At 42.6% G+C, this 23,650-nt stretch overlaps 1 protein-coding gene across 1 annotated transcript in view; it reads left to right on the forward strand.

Annotated features, from left to right (window-relative positions):
- The window catches only part of LOC122553857 (cytosolic phospholipase A2 zeta-like), a 138,464-nt gene that overhangs the window by 40,916 nt on the left and 73,898 nt on the right, over nt 1-23,650 (forward strand). Inside the window, exons 4-7 of the mRNA XM_087990162.1 lie at nt 722-844; nt 2,846-2,886; nt 15,459-15,501; nt 23,083-23,149. Coding sequence (XP_087846288.1) covers nt 722-844; nt 2,846-2,886; nt 15,459-15,501; nt 23,083-23,149 — 274 coding nt within the window. The remainder of the gene's footprint in view (nt 1-721; nt 845-2,845; nt 2,887-15,458; nt 15,502-23,082; nt 23,150-23,650) is intronic.

Raw genomic sequence — 23,650 nt, forward strand, 5'->3', positions numbered from 1 at the left:
ATTTGCTCTACCAAAACGTAGCATTTCACATTTATCAAGATTAAACTCTAAATACCACTCCTCGGTGCATCTGGTAGAGATCCTGTTGTATTCTGAGGCAACCTTCTTCTCTGTCCACTACACTACCAATTTTGGTGTCATCTGTAAATTTACTAACCATGCCTCCTATATTCATATCCAAATCATTGACATCAATGACAAAAAGCAGAGGACCCAGCACCTATCTCTATGGTATACCACCATTCATGGGCCTGCTGTCTGAAAAGCAACCTTACACCACTACCCTCTGTCTCTTATCTTCTAAGTTAAAAATCACACAACACCATGTTATAGTCCAACAGGTGTATTTGGAAGTACAAGCTTTCGGAGCACTGCAGTGCTCCTTCGCTAGCTGACCCCAGTCCAACACTGGTACCTTCACATCTTCCAGCAAATTTTGTATCCAAGTGACTAGTTCTCCCTGTATTACATGTGATCTAACCTTGTTAACCAGTCTACCGTGCAGACCGTGGTCCAATGTGTTGCTGAAGTCTATATAGACAACATCCACTGCTCTGTCTTCACCAATGCTTTTCATCACTTCTTCAAAAAATTCACTAGTTAGTGAGATATAATTTCCCTTCCTTAACAAGATATTGTTGCCTGATGATCTTGTATTGTGCAGTGTTTTGTTATGATGTATTTTCTGTTCTGTTTGAGAGATTTTCCTTGTTTTATTTAGCATGTACTGGAGCTCTCCCTCTATGATGCCAATGTTAAAGGGACAAAACATCTATCGACCGTAGCCATTGATATTGGAAAAATTGAACATGGTAGCGATTTGAAGACTACTGTCGACCTGAAGGTGAAGTATCTGTTTTGCTGTGATAGAATCATGTCCCGCACATGTCCCTTTTTCTCTACATATTAAGGGAAAGTAGTGTGTGCTGTAAATGTTTTAAAAGGAACACAGCCAACAGAGTTTATGTTTATAAAAGGGGAACCCAGCTTGTCATAGGACTGTATTATGACAGAAGATTGCCTATGCAACTACAATAGCTACACTTCAAAAGTAAGGTTCTGAAATACTGTGAGGACATGTAAGGTCTGTGCAAATGCACATTGCTTCTCACTTGAGACTTGTTCTGATAATCATATTATGCCAGAACTCAGGAAAGAAATAGCAATTACTCCCATTTCCTGGTTTGTGGGCCTTCTTTCAAGCACTGATTTTCTTTTGCCATAATACCACACAGACTAGGACCAGGAGTAGACCATTTGGCCCATCAAGGCTGCTTCACCATTGAGTAGGATCATGGCTGATCCAACATTGCTAATATCCATTTGCCTGTGTTTTCCCTGTAACCCTTGAATCTCTGCTTGATCAAGAATCTACATATCTCACCCTTAAATATACACAATGACTCTGCCCCCACAGCTGTCTGAGAGTCACCAAAGACTCTCAACTGCCTGAGAGAAGACATTCCTCCTCATCTCAATTTTAAATTAGGCCCTTTTATTCCAAGACTATGTCATCAAGTCTTAGACTCACCCACAAGGGAAAACACCTTCCCAGCATTTTGCGTGTCAAACCCCTTTAGAAACTGATATCTTTCAATGAGATCACCTTTCAATTCTTCTTGGCTACAGTGAGTAATATTCCAACTATTTAGCCTTTGTTCAGAAGACAATCCTTCCACATCAGGAATCATCCTCTGAACTGCCTCCAATTAAATAATGTCTTCTCTTAAATAAACTGCTCACAGTACTCCAGATGTAGTCTCACCAGCAGCTTGTACGGTTGCAAAGTGAACAACTTTGCATTTTCTCATATACTTTATGTGCCAGCGTTTTGTCCATTTACTTAACCTTCAATATATCTCTGTATGTTTCCCTGTTCAACTATCAAGGTTGTAATATAGCTAGGGGTAGAAGGAGTCAAAAGTGGGCAATCCTCACACAACTTTTGAATGATCATGAGTTAGGTGCCACAGGATCTTCGTACCATGACTTGATCTTTATCAAAATGATTTTATGTTAATGAGTATTTATTAATGCTCAATACACTGTTGACTTGATCATTGCTTTTCAAACCATGAAATGGAATTTCACCTTTCGTCTAGTTAATGTCACCCCACACACTAAGTTTCCAGCTCTGGTGAGTTGTTGGCCTTGGATGGGCAGTATTGTGGATTTACGAGAATGATATCTGAATTCCAATGATTAAATTGCAAAGATGAGTTTCGTAAGATAGGGTTATATTTCCTGGAATATAAAAGTTGGAGCATAGGTAAATGCGCAGCTGTGAGTAACTAAATACTGTAGTCTATTCCTGTTTCCTGCGTTCCTCATTTACATTTTTCTCGATCATGATTACTGAGGCCAGTCCTAGTGCTGGTATTCAAGAAATGTCTTTTAAAAGTGATTAGATTAGATTAGATTACAGTGTGGAAACAGGCCCTTCGGCCCAACAAGTCCACACCGACCCGCCGAAGCGAAACCCACCCATACCCCTACATTTACCCTTTACCTAACACTACGGGCAATTTAGTATGGCCAATTCACCTGACCCTGCACTTCTTTGGATGGTGGGAGGAAACCGGAGCACCCGGAGGAAACCCACGCAGACACGGGGAGAACGTGCAAACTCCACACAGTCAGTCGCCTGAGGCGGGAATTGAACCCGGGTCTCTGGCGCTGTGAGGCAGCAGTGCTAACCACTGTGCCACCGTGCCGCCCAAAGTAGTATGAAGTCAAAGACAATCTGATTGCTAGATTTCCCTGCATCTCAGCTCAATGCACTATTAAAAACTGAAAGCAATAACTGAGCAATGGAATCTCATTACATTTAATCTGTTCCTTTTAGGATGACGAACAACTGGAAGTGGAGTTTCATTTGGCAAAATCGTGAGTGTTGAAATTATGGTGTATCAGGATTTTGAGGATAGGAAAGATGTCTTTCAATAGTATTGTCATTTTTGTAACCACTTCTTTTCAAAGCCTTTTGCTGTGGGTACCAACATTCAGCCATGTGATTTTTAACAAGCGGCTGATTATTTTGAACAGAGTAAGTTATAGACTGACTGGTTTATGCACTAGTTCAACTTTTGCCATCTTCTATATCTATATATTTGAGAAATTGCACAGGTATCATTTTCACAAAAGAGGACAAATCATATCAGACCTATTATCACCTTATCAAACCTCTTCTAATTACTAGCATAGTGGTAGAAGTATCATTGAGCGATGCATAGCCTGCTTACTGATGCTCAGATCAGATTTCACCAAAGCCACTGGACCACCAACTTGTCACAGACTTGATCTTGATATGAGTGCAGGAGCTGACGCCAGCTGTACAAGTAAGCAGCAAAGCACTGTATACAGCACCCAGGAACCTGCTGTACTGAGGTAAACAAGAGTCAGGAGAAAGCCCTGAAACTAAACTCAACCAAGTCAAAGTCATTCGTTACTCTAATGTTACAAAGCATAATCGTTGATCTGAGGCTTGGAAGAGTTTTAGAAATTTACAAAAGGTGACCAAAAATAAAAAAAACAGAAGAAATAGAGTCTGAGAGTAAACCAGCTAGGAATACAAAATCAGCTTGTAATAGCCTTTATGAATTTATGAAAAGAGACATAATGAGAGTACATGTTGGTCTCTTAGAAACAGGCGAAGAAAAGTTTTTCATGGAAAATGATGTAGTAGTAAAGATGCTGGACAAATATTTTGCACGTACCTCCATTATATGAGGACATAAATTATATACCAGAAATAGCAAATGGCCAAAGGGGCTGTTCCTTAATAGTAAACAGAAGATAACTAATAGAAAAAAAGTATGAGAGGAAACTTAAGAGACTAAGTTCCCAAATATTCAAGATATGGTGTTGTACAACCTAGGGTTCTAAATGGGGTAGTTGCAGAGTTACTGGTTAAGATCTTTCAGTATTCCCTAATGTAACAGTGCTTCAGGAAAGAGGGGAGATAGAAAATAGTGAACTGAAGGTAGTTAACGTGACTTGTGTTATCAGGAAACCAGAAATCATTACTAAGAAAGACTTAACAATACACTTAGACAATCATGTTATGATCAGAAAGAGTCTTATTGTTTTGTGAAAGTAATTTCAATTTTGAGAAATGTGTGCATGGACGTCATTGGGTACATTTGAGCCAGTAGATGTCATAGAATTATTACAGCATAGGAGAAAGCTATTTAGCCCATTATGTCTGCATTGGCTTTCCAAATGAGCAATTCAATCACTGGTATTCTGTTGCATTTTTCCATAACCTTGCACATTCTTCCTTTTCAGTTAATTTCCTTTTGAAAACTTGAGTTGAACTTGTCTCTGTTGCAGTCTCAGGCAATCCACACATTAACCGCTCACTGAATGAAAGTGTTTTCCTCATCTCACCTTTACTATTGCCAATTACTTTCAATATGAGCCATCTCACTTTTGATCCTTTCACAAGTGAGAAGTTTCTTCCTATCTACTATATTAAGATGCCTCATGATTTTGAATACCTCTAATAAATCTCTTTTCAGTCTTTTCTTGAAGAAAATATGTAATATGCTTTGACTGCCAAAGGACATTTAAATAAGTTACCACACAATGGTTTAGTGTATAAGTCAGGGCTGATGGATTTGAGTGATGTACAAATATGGTGTAAGGATGAGTTAACGAACAAGAAGCAGAGAGTAGGAATAAATGGGCATTTTCATTTGGCAGACTGTAACTAATGAAGTATCGTAAGAGTTGGTGCTGAGCCCTTATAATTAAATTACTTAGACAGAGTTGAGTGTAATTGATTCAGATTTGTTAATGGTATAAAGCTAACTAGGGACACAAGCCATGAGAAGGACTTGGAGATTGCAGTGAATGGATAACAATATGGCATATGGAGTATAATGTGGAGAGTTGTGAGATTTGTTAGTAAGAATAGAAAAGCAGAATAATTTTTTAACGGATGGGAAATTTTTAAATTAAGATGTTTAGAGAAACTTTGGTGTGCAAGTACCAAAAGATAATGCTCATCTATCTCTCTGACTATGAATGGCTCTAGCATTGTGGAGTTTCACAAACTTCCTAAGGGGTTATTGTTGATCAGAGGCTTAACTGAATAAACCTCATCACTACTGTGGCTACAGAAGTGGGACAGACTGAGTATTGTGCAGTTGTTTCTTCTGGATCATATTATGTCACCACACCTGTCTCTCTAGAGTATTCTGATAGATAGTTGATTTCCTCATTATATAAAGATGTTAACAAGCAAGATTAGCAAATTATAAACATTTGACACAATCTAAAGATTATGCTTTAAATTTGAATATCATTTCCACCTTTCAACAGCTGATCTCTTTTTCAACTATACCCAACAACGATCTCTACATCAGATTTCTGCTGCATTCCCTTTTACCATTGCTTAAACATAGCCATAGTAAATATTTGATAAATCAGAATTAACAATATTGTAATTATTACAATATCCAAATTGATCTTTATCTGTGGATGTATATTCATATGACAATTAAAGCCACACAGGGCCTTCCTCAGTGGCAGAGATAAGATGATGGCGTACTACGGCTATTGTTTTCTTCTCATCCTGGGAGAGAGGTTCCCCTGGGAGAGAGGTTCCCACTGTTAAGTTATTGATGTGATTTGATTTATTACTGTCATGTGTACTGAGATACAGCAAGAAGTGTTATCTTTAGTACTTTACAGGCATAATGTACTACACAAATGCATCAGGGTAACATAACAGAGTGCAGGGTACAGTTACAGCTGCAGAGAGAGATGAACATTTATGAGATCCATTCAAAAGTTTGATCGGGAAGAAGCTGTTCTTGAATCTGTTTGTATGTGTATTCAAACTGTTATATCTTCTGCCCAATGGAAGAAGGTATGAGAGTATAACTGGAGTGGGAGGTGTCTTTGATTATGTTGGCGGCTTACTCAATGCAGTGAGAAGCATAGATAAAGTCAGTGGATGAGGCTGGTTTGCATGATGGACCGGGCTGTGTTTAAAGCTCTCTGTAGTTTCTTCAGTCTTGGAAAGAGCAGTTGCCATACCATGCTGGGATGCTTCCTGTGGTGATTAGATTACTTACAGTGTGGAAACAGGCCCTTCGGCCCAACAAGTCCACACCCACCCGCCGAAGCGTAACCCACCCAGATCCATTCTCCTACATCTACCCCTTCACCTAACACTACGGGCAATTTAGCATGGCCAATTCGCCTAACCTGCACATTTTTTGAATTGTGGGAGGAAACCGGAGCACCCGGAGGAAACCCACGCCAACACGGGGAGAATATGCAAACTCCACATAGTCAGTCGCCTGAGGCGGGAATCGAACCCGGGTCTCTGGCGCTGTGGTGCATCTGTAAATGTTTGTAAGTGTCATTATGCACGTGCCAAATTTTCTTAGCCTTCTGAGGAAGTAAGGGCGTCATTGTGCTTTCCTGACTGCTTGTGAGTGGACCAGCACAGACTATTGGTGTTTGTCACTCCCAGGAAGTTGATGCTCTCAACCATTTCACCTCAGCACCATAGATGCAGACAGGGGCATTCTCTCCACTCTTCTTCAGTAGGGAGTGGATCTCCCTGTTCATACATGGTTTCCAGTTGGGGAATGTTCGAATTAACTTTTTCGGCACACAATCATCTACACACTAATGAAGTCTGTAACAGTAACGACATACTCATTTAGGTTGGCCACTGAGTTCTTGAATATGGACCAGTCCACTGACTAAGCAGTCCCATTGACACCTTTCTGTTTCCTCAGACTAACACTGTACTACTTTCTGTATTGGCTCCTCACGCTTCAGTTTCTGCTTATAAGTTAGGAAGAGGAGCGCAGTTTTGTGGTTTGATTTTTTTTGTTGCCTATCACATGCTAATTCCCACACCTTCAACGGAAAATATGTTGCTTTACATTTGCCTTCTACATTTGATTATAATCTTTTATGTAAATCATAAGATACCGTCACCACTTTCATGTCAGTTAATTTTCACTTTCTCTGCCACAAACAGGTAGAAGCTTACTAGGGTTCTCAACCATAACAATCATCATCATCCCATGTTTATTCATCTGTAAGTATCAAGATAGCAGCTGTTCCTATCTACAGTTCTTTAATGGATCTGATTCTTCCCCTTTGATGTGACTCAAACGTATCTTAACGTTCCCTAATTTAGATCTTTTCTGAGTCAACATTTTCTTTTTCAATCTAACACGTGTTTCCTCATAATTCAAAATATTTCACCACTATTCCATGAAGATCATCTTCCAGGTTCATTTTTTGAATCTCCTGTTGGAATTACTCTAATTTTGTTTTTCAAACATTTTCAATTGATTGACATGCGAATACCAACCCAGTTTCTTAGTATTATTACAAAGGGAAGGTCGACACCCCTCTGATAGTTAAAACTGAAACACCCAGAGAAGCTCCCCCCTCACCTCGTAATCTGATAAAAGAAGTGTGAAAAGTGGTCTAACTTACCTCTTATACCTGATCTGTTATAAAGGAATGATTAAATCAAATGGAATCCTTTCACCCACTCTAATTAACAAGTAACAATTTATTTATCTGACTCCAACAGTGAACAAATTAACAGAATTATTAACAAACCAAACAATCCCTCTCTAACCACCTATTCCTGAATAAAACAATATTCTATCCGTATACTGTTCCAATAACAAGTGTACAACTTATATAAAGTAATAAGAAAATAATGAATTAAAACTTAGTCTCTGAAAGTTCACACAGAATGTGTCTTCTAGAATGTTCCTCTCTCCAGCCTTTCTCCTGCTGATCTCAAGTCACAAATGCCTTTCTTCTGTTGATCCTGCTGTCAGGGATGTTTTATCTGTGAATTCTTCTGTTAGGACCTTTAGCTAGAACTGACGTGGTATGTTTTATAGGTAGATGGTGCTTTTTTTTTAAGAGAGCGCGAAAATTTCTTTTAAGAGCCCAGTATTTATTTCTCAGATTGCGTGTTTGGGATGGCACTTGGCTCTCCCCTCTCTGAGCAACTGCCCCCATCTTTGTATCCCCTTTGACACATCAAATTCTTACAATGTGATTGGTTTCACCACCATGAGTTTTAAATTCAATTGACTTTGATTGCTGAATGCTTGGTTTAAATTATTTGGCTGAGCCCAGCTTGTTGCCAAAACATTAAAACAAGACCGCTGTTTTGTCTGCCAGCTGTAAGGCCTTTTGATACACTTGTTTCAGCTTTGGGGCTCTCTGTACTTTGGGGCTTGCAAACTTCTAGGCACAGTCTCTCAAAGGGATCATGCACAGTGTTTCAATTCAAGAGTATTCTAACAAACTTTGTAACAGTATCTACCATCATTTTGTTTACTGAGGTTTTGTCCACTATAACTATTTGGCCCAGCATATTTTCAGGACAAAAAGATCAAGCTTGACTTATTGTCCCACATTTAATTATGCTTGTTTCGCCTCGCCATCAGTTTGTCCAGCGTCCATTCATTAATCTAGTATGCCTATATTCTCTTTTTTCAGCACACTGATCTGCACTGTTTTGAGCACATATCAAACAGTTTTCCACATCATGTTTCACGTCTTTTGTTCTGTTTACTATAGCCTTCACTCCCTGATGTCCTTGCACATCATGGCACTGATAAATTATTTGATTTCTATCATGTTTTGGAACCATTCATTTACCTCCTTCATTATCAGTCTTTTGTCAGTCTGGTACCTCAGTTGGGCATTCTCCTTTCACAGTCTCTGTCAGCATTGGATCCACTGACTGAGCTTCCACCAAGTCCTCAACCTTAATTTGTGAGATGGCTGCAGTATCTATTTAGCCTGTCTTTTCCCCTAGGTGTCTTCCCTTGTATAAAAGTGGATAAGTGGATTGTACATAGTTGCAGTCCTCGCTCCTTCCTTTGCTAATTCATCCAATCTTCTGTTTCCCTTTATTTTTCGCAATGGGCCTTGATATTTCTTATGCCATATTTTTCACATTTTTCCTTTCTGCTTCAATTACTCTGTTTGCCAGTGGTGCAGATGAAAGAGGATTTCCATCTGGTGAGGCAAAACCTTTTGCTTTCCCAAGGGGTAAAAATTCTGTCTGACTGTTGCATACTGTCAGAATGCATTTCTATAGGTATGTTAGGAATAAAAGAATGACTAGGGTAGGAATAGGTCCAGTCAAGGATAGTAGGGGGAAGTTGCGTGTGGAGGCGGAAGAGATTGGGGAGACACTGAATGAATACTTTTCTTCAGTATTCACTCAGGAACAGGGCATTGTTGTCGATGAGAATACTGAGGCACAAATAAGTAGAATGGATGGCTTTGAGGTATGTAGAGAAGAGGTGTTGGAAATCCTGGAAAAGGTGAAAATAGATAAGTCCCCTGGGCCTGATGGCATTTATCCTAGGATTCTCTGGGAAGCAAGGGAGGAGATTGCAGAGCCATTGGCCTTGATTTTTATGTCCTCTTTGTCTACAGGAGTAGTCCCAGAAGACTGGAGGATAGCAAATGTGGTTCCCTTGTTCAAAAAGGGGAGTAGGGATAGCCCTAGTAACTATAGGCCGGTGAGTCTCACTTCTGTTGTGGGCAAAGTCTTAGAGAGAATTGTAAGGGACAGGATTTATGCACATCTGGATAGGAATAATGTGATCAAGGATAGTCAGCATGGTTTTGTGAAGGGCAAGTCGTGCCTCACAAACCTTATTGAATTCTTTGAAAAGGTGACGAAGGAGGTTGATGAGGGGAAAGCGGTAGATGTGGTATATATGGATTTTAGTAAGGCGTTTGATAAGGTTCCCCATGGTAGGCTACTGCAGAAAATACGGAGATATGGCATTGAGGGTGAGTTGGAGGTTTGGATTAGGAATTGGCTGGATGGAAGAAGACAGAGGGTAGTAGTTGATGGCAAAGTTTCTTCATGGAGTGCCGTCACTAGCGGTGTTCCGCAAGGATCTGTTTTGGGACCATTGCTGTTTGTCATTTTTATAAATGACCTGGAAGAGGGGTTAGAAGGTTGGGTGAGCAAGTTTGCGGATGATACGAAAGTCGGAGGAGTTGTTGACAGTGAGGAAGCATGTGGCAGGTTACAGCAGGATATAGAGAAGCTGCAGAGCTGGGCAGAAAGGTGGCAGATGGAATTCAATGTAGCTAAGTGCGAGGTGATTCACTTTGGGAAGAATAACAAAAAGATGGGGTACTGGGCTAATGGTCGGATACTTGGTAGTGTGGATGAGCAGAGGGATCTTGGTGTCCATGTACACAGATCTCTGAAAGTTGCCACCCAGGTAAATAGTGCGGTGAGGAAGGCATATGGCGTACTGGCTTTTATTGGTAGAGGAATTGAGTTCCGGAGTCCTGAGGTCATGATGCAGTTGTATAAGACTCTGGTACGGCCGCATCTGGAATATTGTGTGCAGTTTTGGTCGCCATACTATAGGAAGGATGTGGAGGCATTGGAACGGGTGCAGAGGAGGTTTACCAGGATGTTGCCTGGTATGGAAGGAAAATCGTATGAGGAAAGACTGAGGCACTTGGGGCTGTTTTCACTAGAGAAAAGAAGGTTTAGGGGTGACTTGATTGAGGTGTACAAGATGATTAGGGGGTTAGATAGGGTCGACAGTATGAACCTTTTCCCGCGTATTGAGTCGGGTATTACAAGGGGGCATAGCTTTAAATTAAGGGGGGGTAGATATAGGACTGATGTTAGGGGTAGGTTCTTCACTCAGCGAGTCGTTAGTTCATGGAATGCCCTGCCAGTAACAGTGGTGGACTCTCCCTCTTTATGGGCATTTAAGCGGGCATTGGATAGGTATATGGAGGATAGTGGGTTAGTGTAGTTTAGGTGGGCTTGGATCGGCGCAACATCGAGGGCCCAAGGGCCTGTACTGCGCTGTATTCTTCTATGTTCTATGTTCTATGCATTTTTAATGGTGGTAAATATCGATCAGGCTGGGAATGCAGCTGTTGGCAGTTCTGCTGCCTTTGCACTTGGAGGGTAATTTTAAAACAGTATCTTCCACTGTATGTCCTTGTTAGTTCTCTATATGAATTCTTCATCCCATTAGACTGATGTCCTCCACTGTCGGGGATTGTGAACAAAACTTTTCAACACTTTTTTTTATTTTGTCTCTGGTTGTTTTGATCCAAAAGGTCCTATAAGTGCTTTTGATGTCATCACCTGGCATTCACATGGTTCCCTGTGGTTGTCAAGGTTTGCAGTAGAATGAGTAATAGATTTAGTCTTCAGGGCAGCGCAGTGGCTCAGTGGTTAGCACTGTAGCCTCACAGCGCCAGGGACCTGGGTTCAATTCCAGCCTTGGGCGACTGCCTGAATTGAGTTTGCACGTTCTTCCCATGCCTGCGTGGGTTTCCTTTGGATGTTCCGGTTTCCTACCCCAATCCAAAGATATGCAGGTCAAGTGGGTTGGCCATGCTAAATTGCACATTGTGTTAGGTGCATTAGTCAGAGGGAATTAGGTCTGAGTGGGTTACTCTCCGGAGGGTCAATGTGGACTTGTTGGGCCAAATGACCTGTCCTGAAAATGTGTTGCTGGAAAGGCGCAGCAGGTCAGGCAGCAACAAAGGAGCAGGAGAATCGATGTTTCAGGCATGAGCCCTTCTTCAGGAATGAGGAAAGTGTGCCAAGCAGGCTAAGATAAAAGGTAGGGAGGAGGGACTTGGGGGAGGGGCGTTGGTAATGCGATAGGTGGAAGGAGGTCAAGGTGAGGGTGATAGGCCGGAGTGGGGGTGGGGGCGGAGAGGTCAGGAAGAAGATTGCAGGTTAGGAAGGCGGTGCTGAGTTCGAGGGATTTGACTGAGACAAGATGGGGGGAAGGGAAATGAGGGGCATTGGAAATGCAATAGGTGGAAGGAGGTCAACGTGAAGGTGATAGGCCGGAATGGGGGTGGGGGCGGAGAGGTCAGGAAGAAGATTGCAGGTTAGGAAGGCGGTGCTGAGTTCGAGGGATTTGACTGAGACAAGATGGGGGGAGGGGAAATGAGGAAACTGGAGAAATCCGAGTTCATCCCTTGTGGTTGGAGGTTTCCTAGGCGGAAGATGAGGCGCTCTTCCTCCAACCGTCCTGTTGCTATGGTCTGGCGATGGAGGAGTCCAAGGACCTGCATGTCCTTGGTGGAGTGAGAGGGGGAGTTGAAGTGTTGAGCCACGGGGTGGTTGGGTTGGTTGGTCCGGGTGTCCCAGAGGTGTTCTCTGAAATGTTCCGCAAGTAGGCAGCCTGTCTCCCCAATATAGAGGAGGCCACATTGGGTGCAGCAGATGCAGTAAATGATGTGTGTAGAGATGCAGGTGAATTTGTGGCAGATATGGAAGGATCCCTTGGGGCCTTGGAGGGAATTAAGGGGGGAGGTGTGGGCGCAAGTTTTGCATTTCTTGCGGTTGCAGGGGAAGGTGCCGGGAGTGGAGGTTGGGTTGGTGGAGGGTGTGGACCTGACGAGGGAGTCACGGAGGGAGTGGTCTTTTCAGAACGCTGATAGGGAGGGGAAGGAAATATATCCCTGGTGGTAGGGTCCGTTTGGAGGTGGCGGAAATGATGACAGATGATACGATGTATATGGAAGTTTGTCGGGTGGTAGGTGAGGACCACCTACCTGACCTGCACATCTTTGGATTGTGGGAGGAAACCAGAGCACCCGGAGGAAACCCACGCAGACATGGGGAGAATGTGCAAACTCCACACAGACAGTCACCCGAGGCTGGAATTGAACCTGGGTCCCTGGCACAGTGAGACAGCAGTTCTAACCACTGAGCCACTGTGCCACCCTCAAATGTTCATTGAATTTCCATCTGTAGCAAAAAGTCATCCACATACTACTCTGCATTCACACTGAGGTAAGGAACGCAGTCATTGTGCCAATCTCTGGTGAAAAATTGATGGAGAGTTGTGGAAACTTTGGGGAATGTTTGTCCAAGTGTATTGCTGCCTCTAGAGACTGAATGCAAACTTGTACTGACATTGCCATTGCAGTGATATTTACCAGAATCCATTGCCGATGTCAAGAGTGGTAAACCATTTCAACTGAGGCGCTGTTTCATCATTGTTCTGTGGCTAGTGGTCACAGTTGAGGTAGTCAGAAGTGTGACATTGTTGAATTATGGACAGTGGATCATTAAGCACCATGATCCATCTGGTTTGCAGACTGGCCAAATTGGAGAGTTAATGGTGAACACAACACACCTTGGAATGCCCTCCTGTAGCAGACTGTCAACACTTCCTCTGCCAGTTTGGGGAACGCATATTGTTTCTGGGAATCTGTCTTTCAAGCAAGATTTCTCCTCCATTTAGCCACAGTCAACAGCATGTTGTTTCTCAGTAGTCATTGTGCTGATTATCCAGGTGCCATAATTCTGCCGTCGCGCACATCCTGTTTCTATATTCCCCTTCTGGGACTATACCCAGTGCTACTCCTAAATTTGAAAGTATTTTCCACACTCGATACTTCACTTGATCAAAGTACAATCTATTTCGCCTCATTATACCCATTTCTAAGCTATGTTGCATTGATGGGGTTAAGTCCACAACTATATAGACACTATATATGTCACTGAGTATTATTTTATTCTGGGTATACCAAGAGGGATCACTCCCCCTCGCTCAGTTTAGAATTGTTCAGGAGCTCCTGGTATCCCATGAGGATTTTGTGAGATGGCCTCCTATCTTGTCTGCTACCTCTGGGTGGCCAAACAGATCCTATTCTCCCTCCTGTACCCATTCTGGTGAGACCTGACATGCGACTTCCCTCTAAGTCACTTGGGCAACCCACTAGTCAATGGCATTTTTCACCACAATCCTTCTCCTCTGGCATCCCTTTCATCATTCTATAAGGAAGCCATAGGATGCTCAGGTTGGTACATCCTTGTAGCACCTCCTTGATATAGGGGTGTGGTCACACAGTACCCTGAAGGGGTTGCGGGTACGTGGGATGAGTTTGGGCTGGTGCGGCACCGGGCAGCATCAGTGGTGTCTGCGTTGGCAAAGTCCATCAGGCACTCAGTGGCAAGGACGTTGGTGAAGGCGATATGGTGCCAAGAGTGGTTACTTCTGTTCTAGCAGCGTGTGGAAGGGGACTCGTGCCTGGCGATCAGGCCCATTGCCCGTGACAGAGCACTTAATGGTTGAACGCTTCTTTTTTTTCTTTATTTTTCTGCATTTATTTTCTCTGGTCTAGTTTATTTTTCTGTGTTTTAGGATGGTGGCAGAGAGTGACGACACTATGCAATACTTTTTACATTATGTAATAAAATACACATGACAGATAAATGAAATCAAACCAGTTAACCAAGGATTAAAAGTATTTTATTACAATATTAATGAGTAAGTAACAAAATACATAGAACTTATAAGCTGTAAAGAACACTGACCTGTAGGATGTGAAGTAAATAGTCTCAGCCTCAGTGCTGTTTCTCACTGGGGTCCCTGACCTATGGTTCCTTCAATGAGGGTTGTTCCTAGATTCTTGCTATCACTTGCCTCTATTTCAATGTTATCTTCATCTTGGTATCTGCCTTTGTCATTTGCCCCCTGAATGGACCAGTGATCAACACTCCAATAAGTATTGACTTCTAGTATACTCACCAACTCTACATTCCACTGAGGTCCAACAAGCATCTATCAGCTATAAGTTTCAGCTGGTGTCTTAACATTGTAGCTTTCTTGCCATGTTTCTGATCAAGCACAAACAAAGGAATGCTCTGCAGACTTGGTTTGTAATTACTAACCTCTCATTTTCTGTAGCTTGATGTATTGCAGTGTTCAATAGAGTCCAAAATCCACAAAAGAGCAGTTGCACAAATGAGGGATCTATTCCTTCAGATTTAGAAGATTAAAGGGCAAGTTAATCAGCAAACCATGTTATTAAAGGGAATGGATGGGTAAATAAAGAGAAACTAGTAACATTGGATGAGAAAATTAGGACAAGGAGCTTTTGCATAAATATTAGAGCCAGGCCTTTGGGAAGTGAACGTTTTAACATGTAAAAGACGGTAAAAGTTTCAAATTAACTTTAATAAACAGCTAAAGGTGCTATATCAGTTGTTAGTTTTAAATCTGAGGTAGAGTTTTGTGAACCAAAGGAAATAAGGGGCATGAAGTAAAGGCAGATGCATGATAGTAGATCATAGACAATGTCCTACAGTGGCAGACTGACTCAAACAGCTTCATGGTCTATTCCTATATTTACATTTCACACTGTGCAGAACACAGGCAAATAGGCCTGTTACAAGGACCCCAAAACTAGCTAGAGAGACGAGCACATTAAAAGCTCAATGTTTTATTTCACCACCTATTTTCATTATTTCATTTTATATCTTCCTAGTATTGAATTCACTCAGCAATGTTCCGTCCTGATATAGTAAGGAATCTTTGGTAGTTGTGAGTGAATATTGCTGTAAGATAATTCAGTCTTGGATCTTTCACTATATGATCCTTCATTTATAATATCAATGTGTTCCTTTTACCCTTTTATAGCAAAGATCCTCCTGTCGAAATCCTCACTAATGGCGTGCTTGTGGTGAGTTATGCGTTTATTTTAAGTTACTTGATTTAGTTAAAGTCAGCACATATCTGTTCATTGATTACAAATGGCGTTGTTCCTTATGAAAGAACAGGAGTTAGAAACTGTACTAAATACCTGAGGTACACTCATTTACTTCCTTTTACCTCCATTTTCTTCAGATGTATTTGCATCACACACCAAATCACAGTACTTCAGGAATCCATTGTGATTGTTTCCCCTTTCTTGAGCTCACTCGTACTAAAAGTAGTTCATGAGAAATTGGAATGGGCTGAAACCTGGTACCTTTTTTCTTTTTAACTAATGCTGTATTCTTCTGTTGCCCCTTCCAAAATGAGCAACTTCACATTTTCCCACATTATACTCTTTTAACCAACATTTCACCTACTTGTTTGAGCTATGAGTATCCCATTGTACACTGTTTGTATCCCCCTTGCAACCTGTCTTTTTACTTAGTTTTGTATTGTCTGCGAATTTAGCTACAGCACATCCAGCACTCCAGGTGCTAGTTTGTATTGTCTGCGAATTTAGCTAAAGCACTCCACGCCTTTAATATGTATTGTAAACAGTTGTGCCAGCACTGATGCCAACTTGAAAAAGAACCCTTATTCCCACTCACTGCTTCCTTCTCATTAACCAATTTTATATCTCTACTAATAGCGCTTACCTTTAGCACAGAGAACTCTTGTATCTTAACAAGGTACTTCTCAAAAGGTTAAATGCCATCTGGAGATCCAAATGCAACACATCTGGTTCCCTTCTACCCACTCTGCTTGAGACTTGCTTGAAAATCTCTCTCTCACATTACTGAGACACAATTTCACTTTCACGAAACCATGCTGATTGTGCTTGATTAGATTACTGATTTCCAAATGTTCTGCTATTTTATTCCCTTAATTGATTTTAGTACTTTTCCAACAATAGATGTTAAGCTATATTATTCACAGTTTTCCTCCTCTTGTATAGGGGTGTTATTGTTAGCAGTCTTCCAATCCTCTGGTACTTTGTCAGAATCCAATGACTTTTGGAAATTTACAACCAATGCACCCACTATCTCTGTAGCTACCTCTTTTAGGATCTCAATATGCAAGCCATCATATCTGCCTTTTAGCCCCACTAGTTCATCTAATACTACTTCTCTAGGGATATTGATGGTATGTACTTCCTCCCCTGTTTTCTTCAGTATTAATGGGGTGTTTGAAGTACCACAGAATAGAATAGAATCCCTACATTGTGGAAAGAGGCCATTTGGCCCAACAAGTCCACACTGACTCTCTGAAAAGAGTATCCCACCCATTCCCCTACCCAATTACTCTACATTTCCTGTAACTAGTCCACCCAGCCTACACATCCCTGAACACTATGAGCAACTTAGCATGGCCAATTCACCTAACCTATACATCTTTAGATTGTGGGAGGAAACCAGAGAATCCGGAGGAAAGCCACGCAGACACAGGAGAATGTGCAAATTTCACACAGTCACCTGAAGCTGGAATCGAACTTGGGTCCCTGGCACTGTAAGGCAGCAGTGCTAACCACTGAGCCACCATGCCGCCATCCACTGTAAGGACTGATGTCAAATATCTGCTAAACTCCTCTGCTATTTCCTTAATCCTCATAACTGTCTCCCCAGATTCATTTTCTAAGAGGCCTGTATTCATTCCGATCTTTCTCTTCCCTTATTTTTATTTTTAAATAAGTTTTTATTGTCAGTTTATATATTCCGTGTTAGTTTGCTCTCATTGTATATTTCTGACTGTATTATCCTTTTAGTCCTCCTTTGCTGGATTATGAGTTTATCCCAGACTTCAGAGCTATCACTGACTTCTGCCTCGTTTATATGCTTTTGCTTTCAATTTAATACTCTCCTTAACTTCCTTAGTTAGCCATGACTGGCTTATCTGTCTGTCAGAATCTTTCCTCCTCACTGGGAAAAAATATTGCTGAGAGTCATGAATCACCTCCTTAAATGTCTCCCTCATTCCTCTTAACCAATCTGCCCATTTCGCTTTGGCCTTGAACTTTATTTCTGTACAGTTGTTTCCAACCCAAGTTTCTCACTCTTGAACTGAATATTAATTTACATTGTATTATCACTACTTCCTAAGGGATATTTTACTTTGAGGTTATTTATTAAGTTAAAAATCACAAGACACAGCGTTATAGTCCAACAGGTTTATTTGAAACCATAACCTTTCCAACTCCTGCTCTTCTTCAGGCAACTTCCAAAAGCTTGTGGTTTCAAATAAACCTATTGGACTATAACCCAGCGTCGTGTGATTTTTGACTTTGTCAACCCCAATTCAATTCTGGCACCTCCACATCATGGTTATTTTTTAAAGTTCCTTCATTACCCATTACTATATCCAAGATAACCTGCTCCCTGGTTTTTCCATTACATATTGCTCTAGAAAACTATCCCTTATGCACTGTGAACTTGTTGTTGTCAAATTTGATTAACCCAGTGAACATGAAGATTAAAGCCATCCATAATTATTGCTGTTTTGTTTTGACATGCTCCTATTATTTGTTGAATTGTAGCCTTTCTGACAGAGTGGTTACTGTTGGGGGTCTGTTTACTATTCCAACCAATATTTTCTTGCCTTTACTGCTTTCTATCTCTGCCCAAATGGACACTAACATCATCTGAATCTAGATCATTTCTCAAAGTTGTCCTTGTTTCATCTCTTATTTATAGCGCTACCCTACTACCCTACCAACTTTTCCATTCTTCCTGACTGTCCAAAACCTCAAATATCCCTCAATGTTGAGCTCCCAGTTTTGATCTCCTTGTAACCATGCTTCCATAATGGTCATGAGATCATATTCATTTACTTTGATATGTGTCATCATTTCATCTATCTTTATTCTGAATGCTTTTTGAATTAAGATACAAAGCTTTTTAAGTTTGTTCAATTATTAAATTTTCCTACACTTCTATTGTTCTTTGGGACTGGAGGATTTCAGTTATAGGGAGAGACTAGATAGGCTGGGACTTTTTTCCCTGAAGCATTGAAAATTGAGGTTTATAAAATCATGAGGTGAATAGCCAAGGACTTTTGCCTAGAGTAGGGGAGTCCAAAACTAGGTAGCATGGGTTTAAGGTGAGAGGGGAAAGATTTAAAAGGGACCTAAGGTGCAACATTTTCACACAGAAGTCGGTGTGTATATGAAATGAACTGCCAGAGGAAGTGGTAGAGGCGGTTACAATTGCAACACTTAAAAGACATTTGGACAGATACATGAATAGAAAGGATTTAGAGGACTATAGGTCAAATGTAGGCAAATGGAACTGGTTTCGTTTGGGAAACCAGTCGGCATGGATGAGGGGACCAAAGGGTCTGTTTCTGTGCTGTGTGACTGTATAAATTTGTAACATAACATTCAGATATTCTGACCCTTCCTTTTATTTTCTGATATCAATCAGCCCCGTCACTAACCTATATTCCTACCTTCTCCTCTACCTTTCATTTTATAATTTCCCATAGAACTGAATCCACTACCCCACTATTTAGTTAACGCCCTGGCTACACCCCTATTTTTTTGATTCACCAGGACTGTGGTCCCAGCATGATTCAGGTGGACCCTTTCGGAACAGCTCCCTCCTTCCTCAAAACTGTCTCATGAATTCAAACACATTTCTTCCACTCCAATCTTTGAACGACATGTTTACTTCTTTAATCTTGTTGACCCTGTGTCAATTTGCTGGTGGTCAGGTAGTTAATCTAAGGAGTGTGATTGCCTCCTGAAACACAGCATCCAGGTAACTCACCCCCCATCCTGTTATGTTGCAGTGTTCACAGCTCAGACTCCAGATCATCAACTCTGAGGTGGAATTCCTCAAGCAATGCTTGCCACAGGTGTGGTCACTGTGAACCACAATGGGGTTCACCAGCTCATACATCATGCTGGTACAACATATTGCTTGGCCTGACATCTCTATTTTATTTGCATATATTTTGGGCGGCACCGTGGTTCAGTGGTTATCACTGCTGCCTCACAGCACCAGGGTCCCAGGTTTGATTCCAGCCTCGGGCGACTGTCTGTACGGAGTTTGCACATTCTCCCCGTTTCTGCGTGGGTTTCCTCCGGTTGCTCCGGTTACCTCCCACAGTCCAAAGATGTGCAGGTCAGGTGAAGTGGCCATGCTAAATTGCCCGTAGTGTTAGGTGCATTAGTCAGAAGGAAATGGGACTGGGTGGGTTTCTCTTTGGAGGGTCGGTGTGGATTTGGTGGGCCGAATCACTGTAGGGAATCTAATCTAATCATAGTTCTTAAGTTTTTTAAAACATTTCCTATTGGTCTCTCAGTTTTTAATCTTTAAATTGTTTCCCATATTTATCTTTGATCTGAAACTAATTAGCAATCATTATCAAACTAAGAACTTGCAGTTTTCCTGTGATGACATTTTGTTTTTATACTGGGCCCCTGATTCTGGGTTTCAATTTATCCTGTATTAAAATAAAACCTTATAAATAGAAAAGCAAAAACTTCTCTTTTCCCTATGCACTGAATTTCCACATTGTTCCAAAATCCCCAAATATGCACTCATTCAGGCTGTGCTTTGCTCCAGATGCAATCGTTCCTTACTGACCATGTGTAGAATATATGCAACACTGGTTCACCTTTATTTGCTTCCACGTGTGATTCAGATGACCAGTCACTGATGAAAATGACAGTGATTCCTGACATTATTAGGAGCAAAAAGGCAAGCATGCAGTGAAATTACATAGTTATAGAGATATACAGCAAGAAACAGACCCTTCCATCTGACTCATCCATGCCGACCAGATATCCCAACCCAATCTAGTCCCACCTGCCAGCACCTGGCCCGTATCCCTCCAAATCCTTCCTATTCATATATCCAGACCTGGAAATGTGTTGCTGGAAAAACGCAGCAGGTCAGGCAGCATCCAAGGAACAGGAGAATCGACGTTTCGGGCATAAGCCCTTCTTCAGGAATGAGGAAAGTGTGTCCAGCAGGCTAAGATAAAAGGTATGGAGGTGGGACTTGGGGGAGGGGCGTCGGAAATGTGATAGGTGGAAGGAGGTCAAGGTGAGGGTGATAGGCCGGAGTGGGGTGGGGGCGGAGTGGTCAGGAAGAAGATTGCAGGTTAGGAAGGTGGTGCTGAATTCGAGGGATTTGACTGAGACAAGGTGGGGGGAGGGGAAATGAGGAAACTGGAGAAATCTGAGTTCATCCCTTGTGGTTGGAGGGTTCCTAGGCGGAAGATGAGGCGCTCTTCCTCCAACCGTCGTGTTGCTATGGTCTGGCGATGGAGGAGTCCAAGGACCTGCATGTGGAGTGGGAGGGGGAGTTGAAGTGTTGAGCCACGGGGTGGTTGGGTTGGTTGGTCCGGGTGTCCCAGAGGTGTTCTCTGAAACGTTCCACAAGTAGGCGGCCTGTCTCCCCAATATAGAGGAGGGTGCAGCGGATGCAATAAATGATGTGTGTGGAGGTGCAGGTGAATTTGTGGCAGATATGGAAGTATCCCTTGGGGCCTTGGAGGGAAGTAAGGGGGGAGGTGTGGGCGCAAGTTTTGCATTTCTTGCTGTTGCAGGGGAAGGTGCCGGGAGTGGAGGTTGGGTTGGTGGGGGGTGTGGACCTGATGAGGGAGTCACGGAGGGAGTGGTCTTTTTGGAACGCTGATAGGGGAGGGGAGGGAAATATATCCCTGGTGGTGGGGTCCGTTTGGAGGTGGTGGAAATGACGGCTGATGATACACTGTATATGGAGTTTGGTGGGGTGGTAGGTGAGGACCAGTGGGGTTCTGTCCTGGTGGCGGTTGGAGGGGCGGGGCTCAAGGGCGGAGGAGCGGGAAGTGGAGGAGATGCGGTGGAGGGCATCGTCGACCACGTCTGGGAGGAAATTGCAGTCTTTGAAGAAGGAGGCCATCTGGGTTGTACGGTTTTGGAACTGGTCCTCCTGGGAGCAGATGCGGCGGAGACGAAGGAATTGGGAATATGGGATGGTGTTTTTACAGAGGGCAGGGTGGGAGGAGGTGTAGAACCCTCCAACCACAAGGGATCTAGACTACACCTCCTCCCTCCCTCGTCAGGTCCACACCCCCCACCAACCCAACCTCCACTCCCGGCACCTTCCCCTGCAACCGCAAGAAATGCAAAACTTGCGCCCACACCTCCCCCCTTACTTTCCTCCAAGGCCCTAAGGGATACTTCCATATCCACCACAAATTCACCTGCACCTCCACACACATCATTTATTGCATCCGCTGCACCCGATGTGGCCTCCTCTATATTGGGGAGACAGGCCGCCTACTTTCGGAACGTTTCAGAGAACACCTCTGGGACACCCGGACCAACCAACCCAACCACCCTGTGGCTCAACACTTCAACTCCCCCTCCCACTCCACCAAGGACATGCAGGTCCTTGGACTCCTCCATCGCCAGACCATAGCAACACGACGGTTGGAGGAAGAGCGCCTCATCTTCCGCCTAGGAACCCTCCAACCACAAGGGATGAACTCAGATTTCTCCAGTTTCCTCATTTCCCCTCCCCCCACCTTGTCTCAGTCAAATCCCTCGAACTCAGCACCACCTTCCTAACCTGCAATCTTCTTCCTGACCTCTCCGCCCCCACTCCACTCCGACCTATCATCCTCACCTTGACCTCCTTCCACCTATCGCATTTCCAACGCCCCTCCCCCAAGTCCCTCCTCCCTACCTTTTATCTTAGCCTGCTGGACGCACTTTCCTCATTCCTGAAGAAGGGCTTATGCCCGAAACGTCGATTCTCCTGTTCCTTGGATGCTGCCTGACCTGCTGCGCTATTCCAGCAACACATTTTCAGCTCTGATCTCCAGCTTCTGCAGTCCTCACTTTCTCCTATTCATATATCCACCCAAATGCCTTTTGAATATTGCAATTGTACTGTCCTCCACCACTTCCTCTGGCAGCACATCCCACACATGCACCACTCTCTGTGTGGAAAAGTTGCCCCTTATGTCTCTCTTATATCTTTTCCTTCTCACCCTAAACCTATGCCCTCTAGTTCTGTACTCCCCCACCCCAGGGAAAAGACCTTGTCTATTTACCACATCCATGCCCCTCATGATTTTATAAAAGTCTATAAGGTCACTCCTCAGCCTCCGACACTCCAAGGAAAACAGCCCTAGCCTATTGAACCTCTCCCTATAGCTCAAATCCTCCAACCCTGGCAACATCCTTGTAAATCTTTTCTGAATCCTTTCAGGTTTCACAACATCTTTCCGATAGCAAGGAGACCAGAAATGTGGCGTAACCAATGTCCCATACAGCCACAACATGACCTCCCAACTCCTATACTCAATGCTCTGACCAATAAAAGAAAGCATACCAAATGTTTTCTTCACTATCCTATCTACCTGCGACTCCCCTTTCAAGGAACTATGAACCTTTGTTCAACTCCCAAGGACTTTACCATTAAGTGTATAAGTCCTGCTAAGGTTTGCTTTCCCAAAATGCATGTAATAATCTAATTTGGTGACCCAGTACCTGTAATCCAGAGCCTGTGCATTTGATATCTCCTGTTTATTTTTATTCTGAATTAATTTGCTTTCTGTTTTCCCCCTTGACTAGGCTCAACCTTGTACAGGTGTGGAAACCAAAGTGAAGAAGGTCAACAATCTTCACCAGGTAGGCACAGGTAAGTGCTGTATGGTAAGAGTGTTATAGGTTTGTGTTCTTCCTTATGTCACTGCCTAAAATAGGATAACTTATCACTGCCCAAAGCCACAAATGATGTCAATAAAACAACAAACTCGGTATGTTGGAAATCGTGTAGGCAATTGGAATACCCACTCCACTGCTTCAGGACTGGGAAGCAAGCTGACATCTTGTATCTGGATGACATAGTGTAGAATTACCGTGTATCTTCACAGAAGATAACTTAGAGGGCAACTTTGCTTGTTTGTCACTTTGGAAAAACGGTATTATGAAATCATAGAGAAGAAAAGGAGGCTGTTCACTTCTTTGTAGCAATACCAGCTCATTGAAAGAGCTTTTCAATTAGTTCTGTTCCCCTGCATTTTTCCTCAAAACCATGCATTTTATTTCTTTTTGTTTAATTAAATAAAATATCTATTCCTTTCATTAAATGTATTATTGAGTGGTTTCTGTCATTCCTTCAGTTGGTAAATACCAAGTC

Source organism: Chiloscyllium plagiosum, unplaced genomic scaffold (genome assembly GCF_037043375.1).
Source record: "Chiloscyllium plagiosum isolate Xiang-an unplaced genomic scaffold, Cpla_swu_hap1 HiC_scaffold_8, whole genome shotgun sequence".
NCBI classification, from domain to species: Eukaryota; Metazoa; Chordata; class Chondrichthyes; order Orectolobiformes; family Hemiscylliidae; genus Chiloscyllium; species Chiloscyllium plagiosum.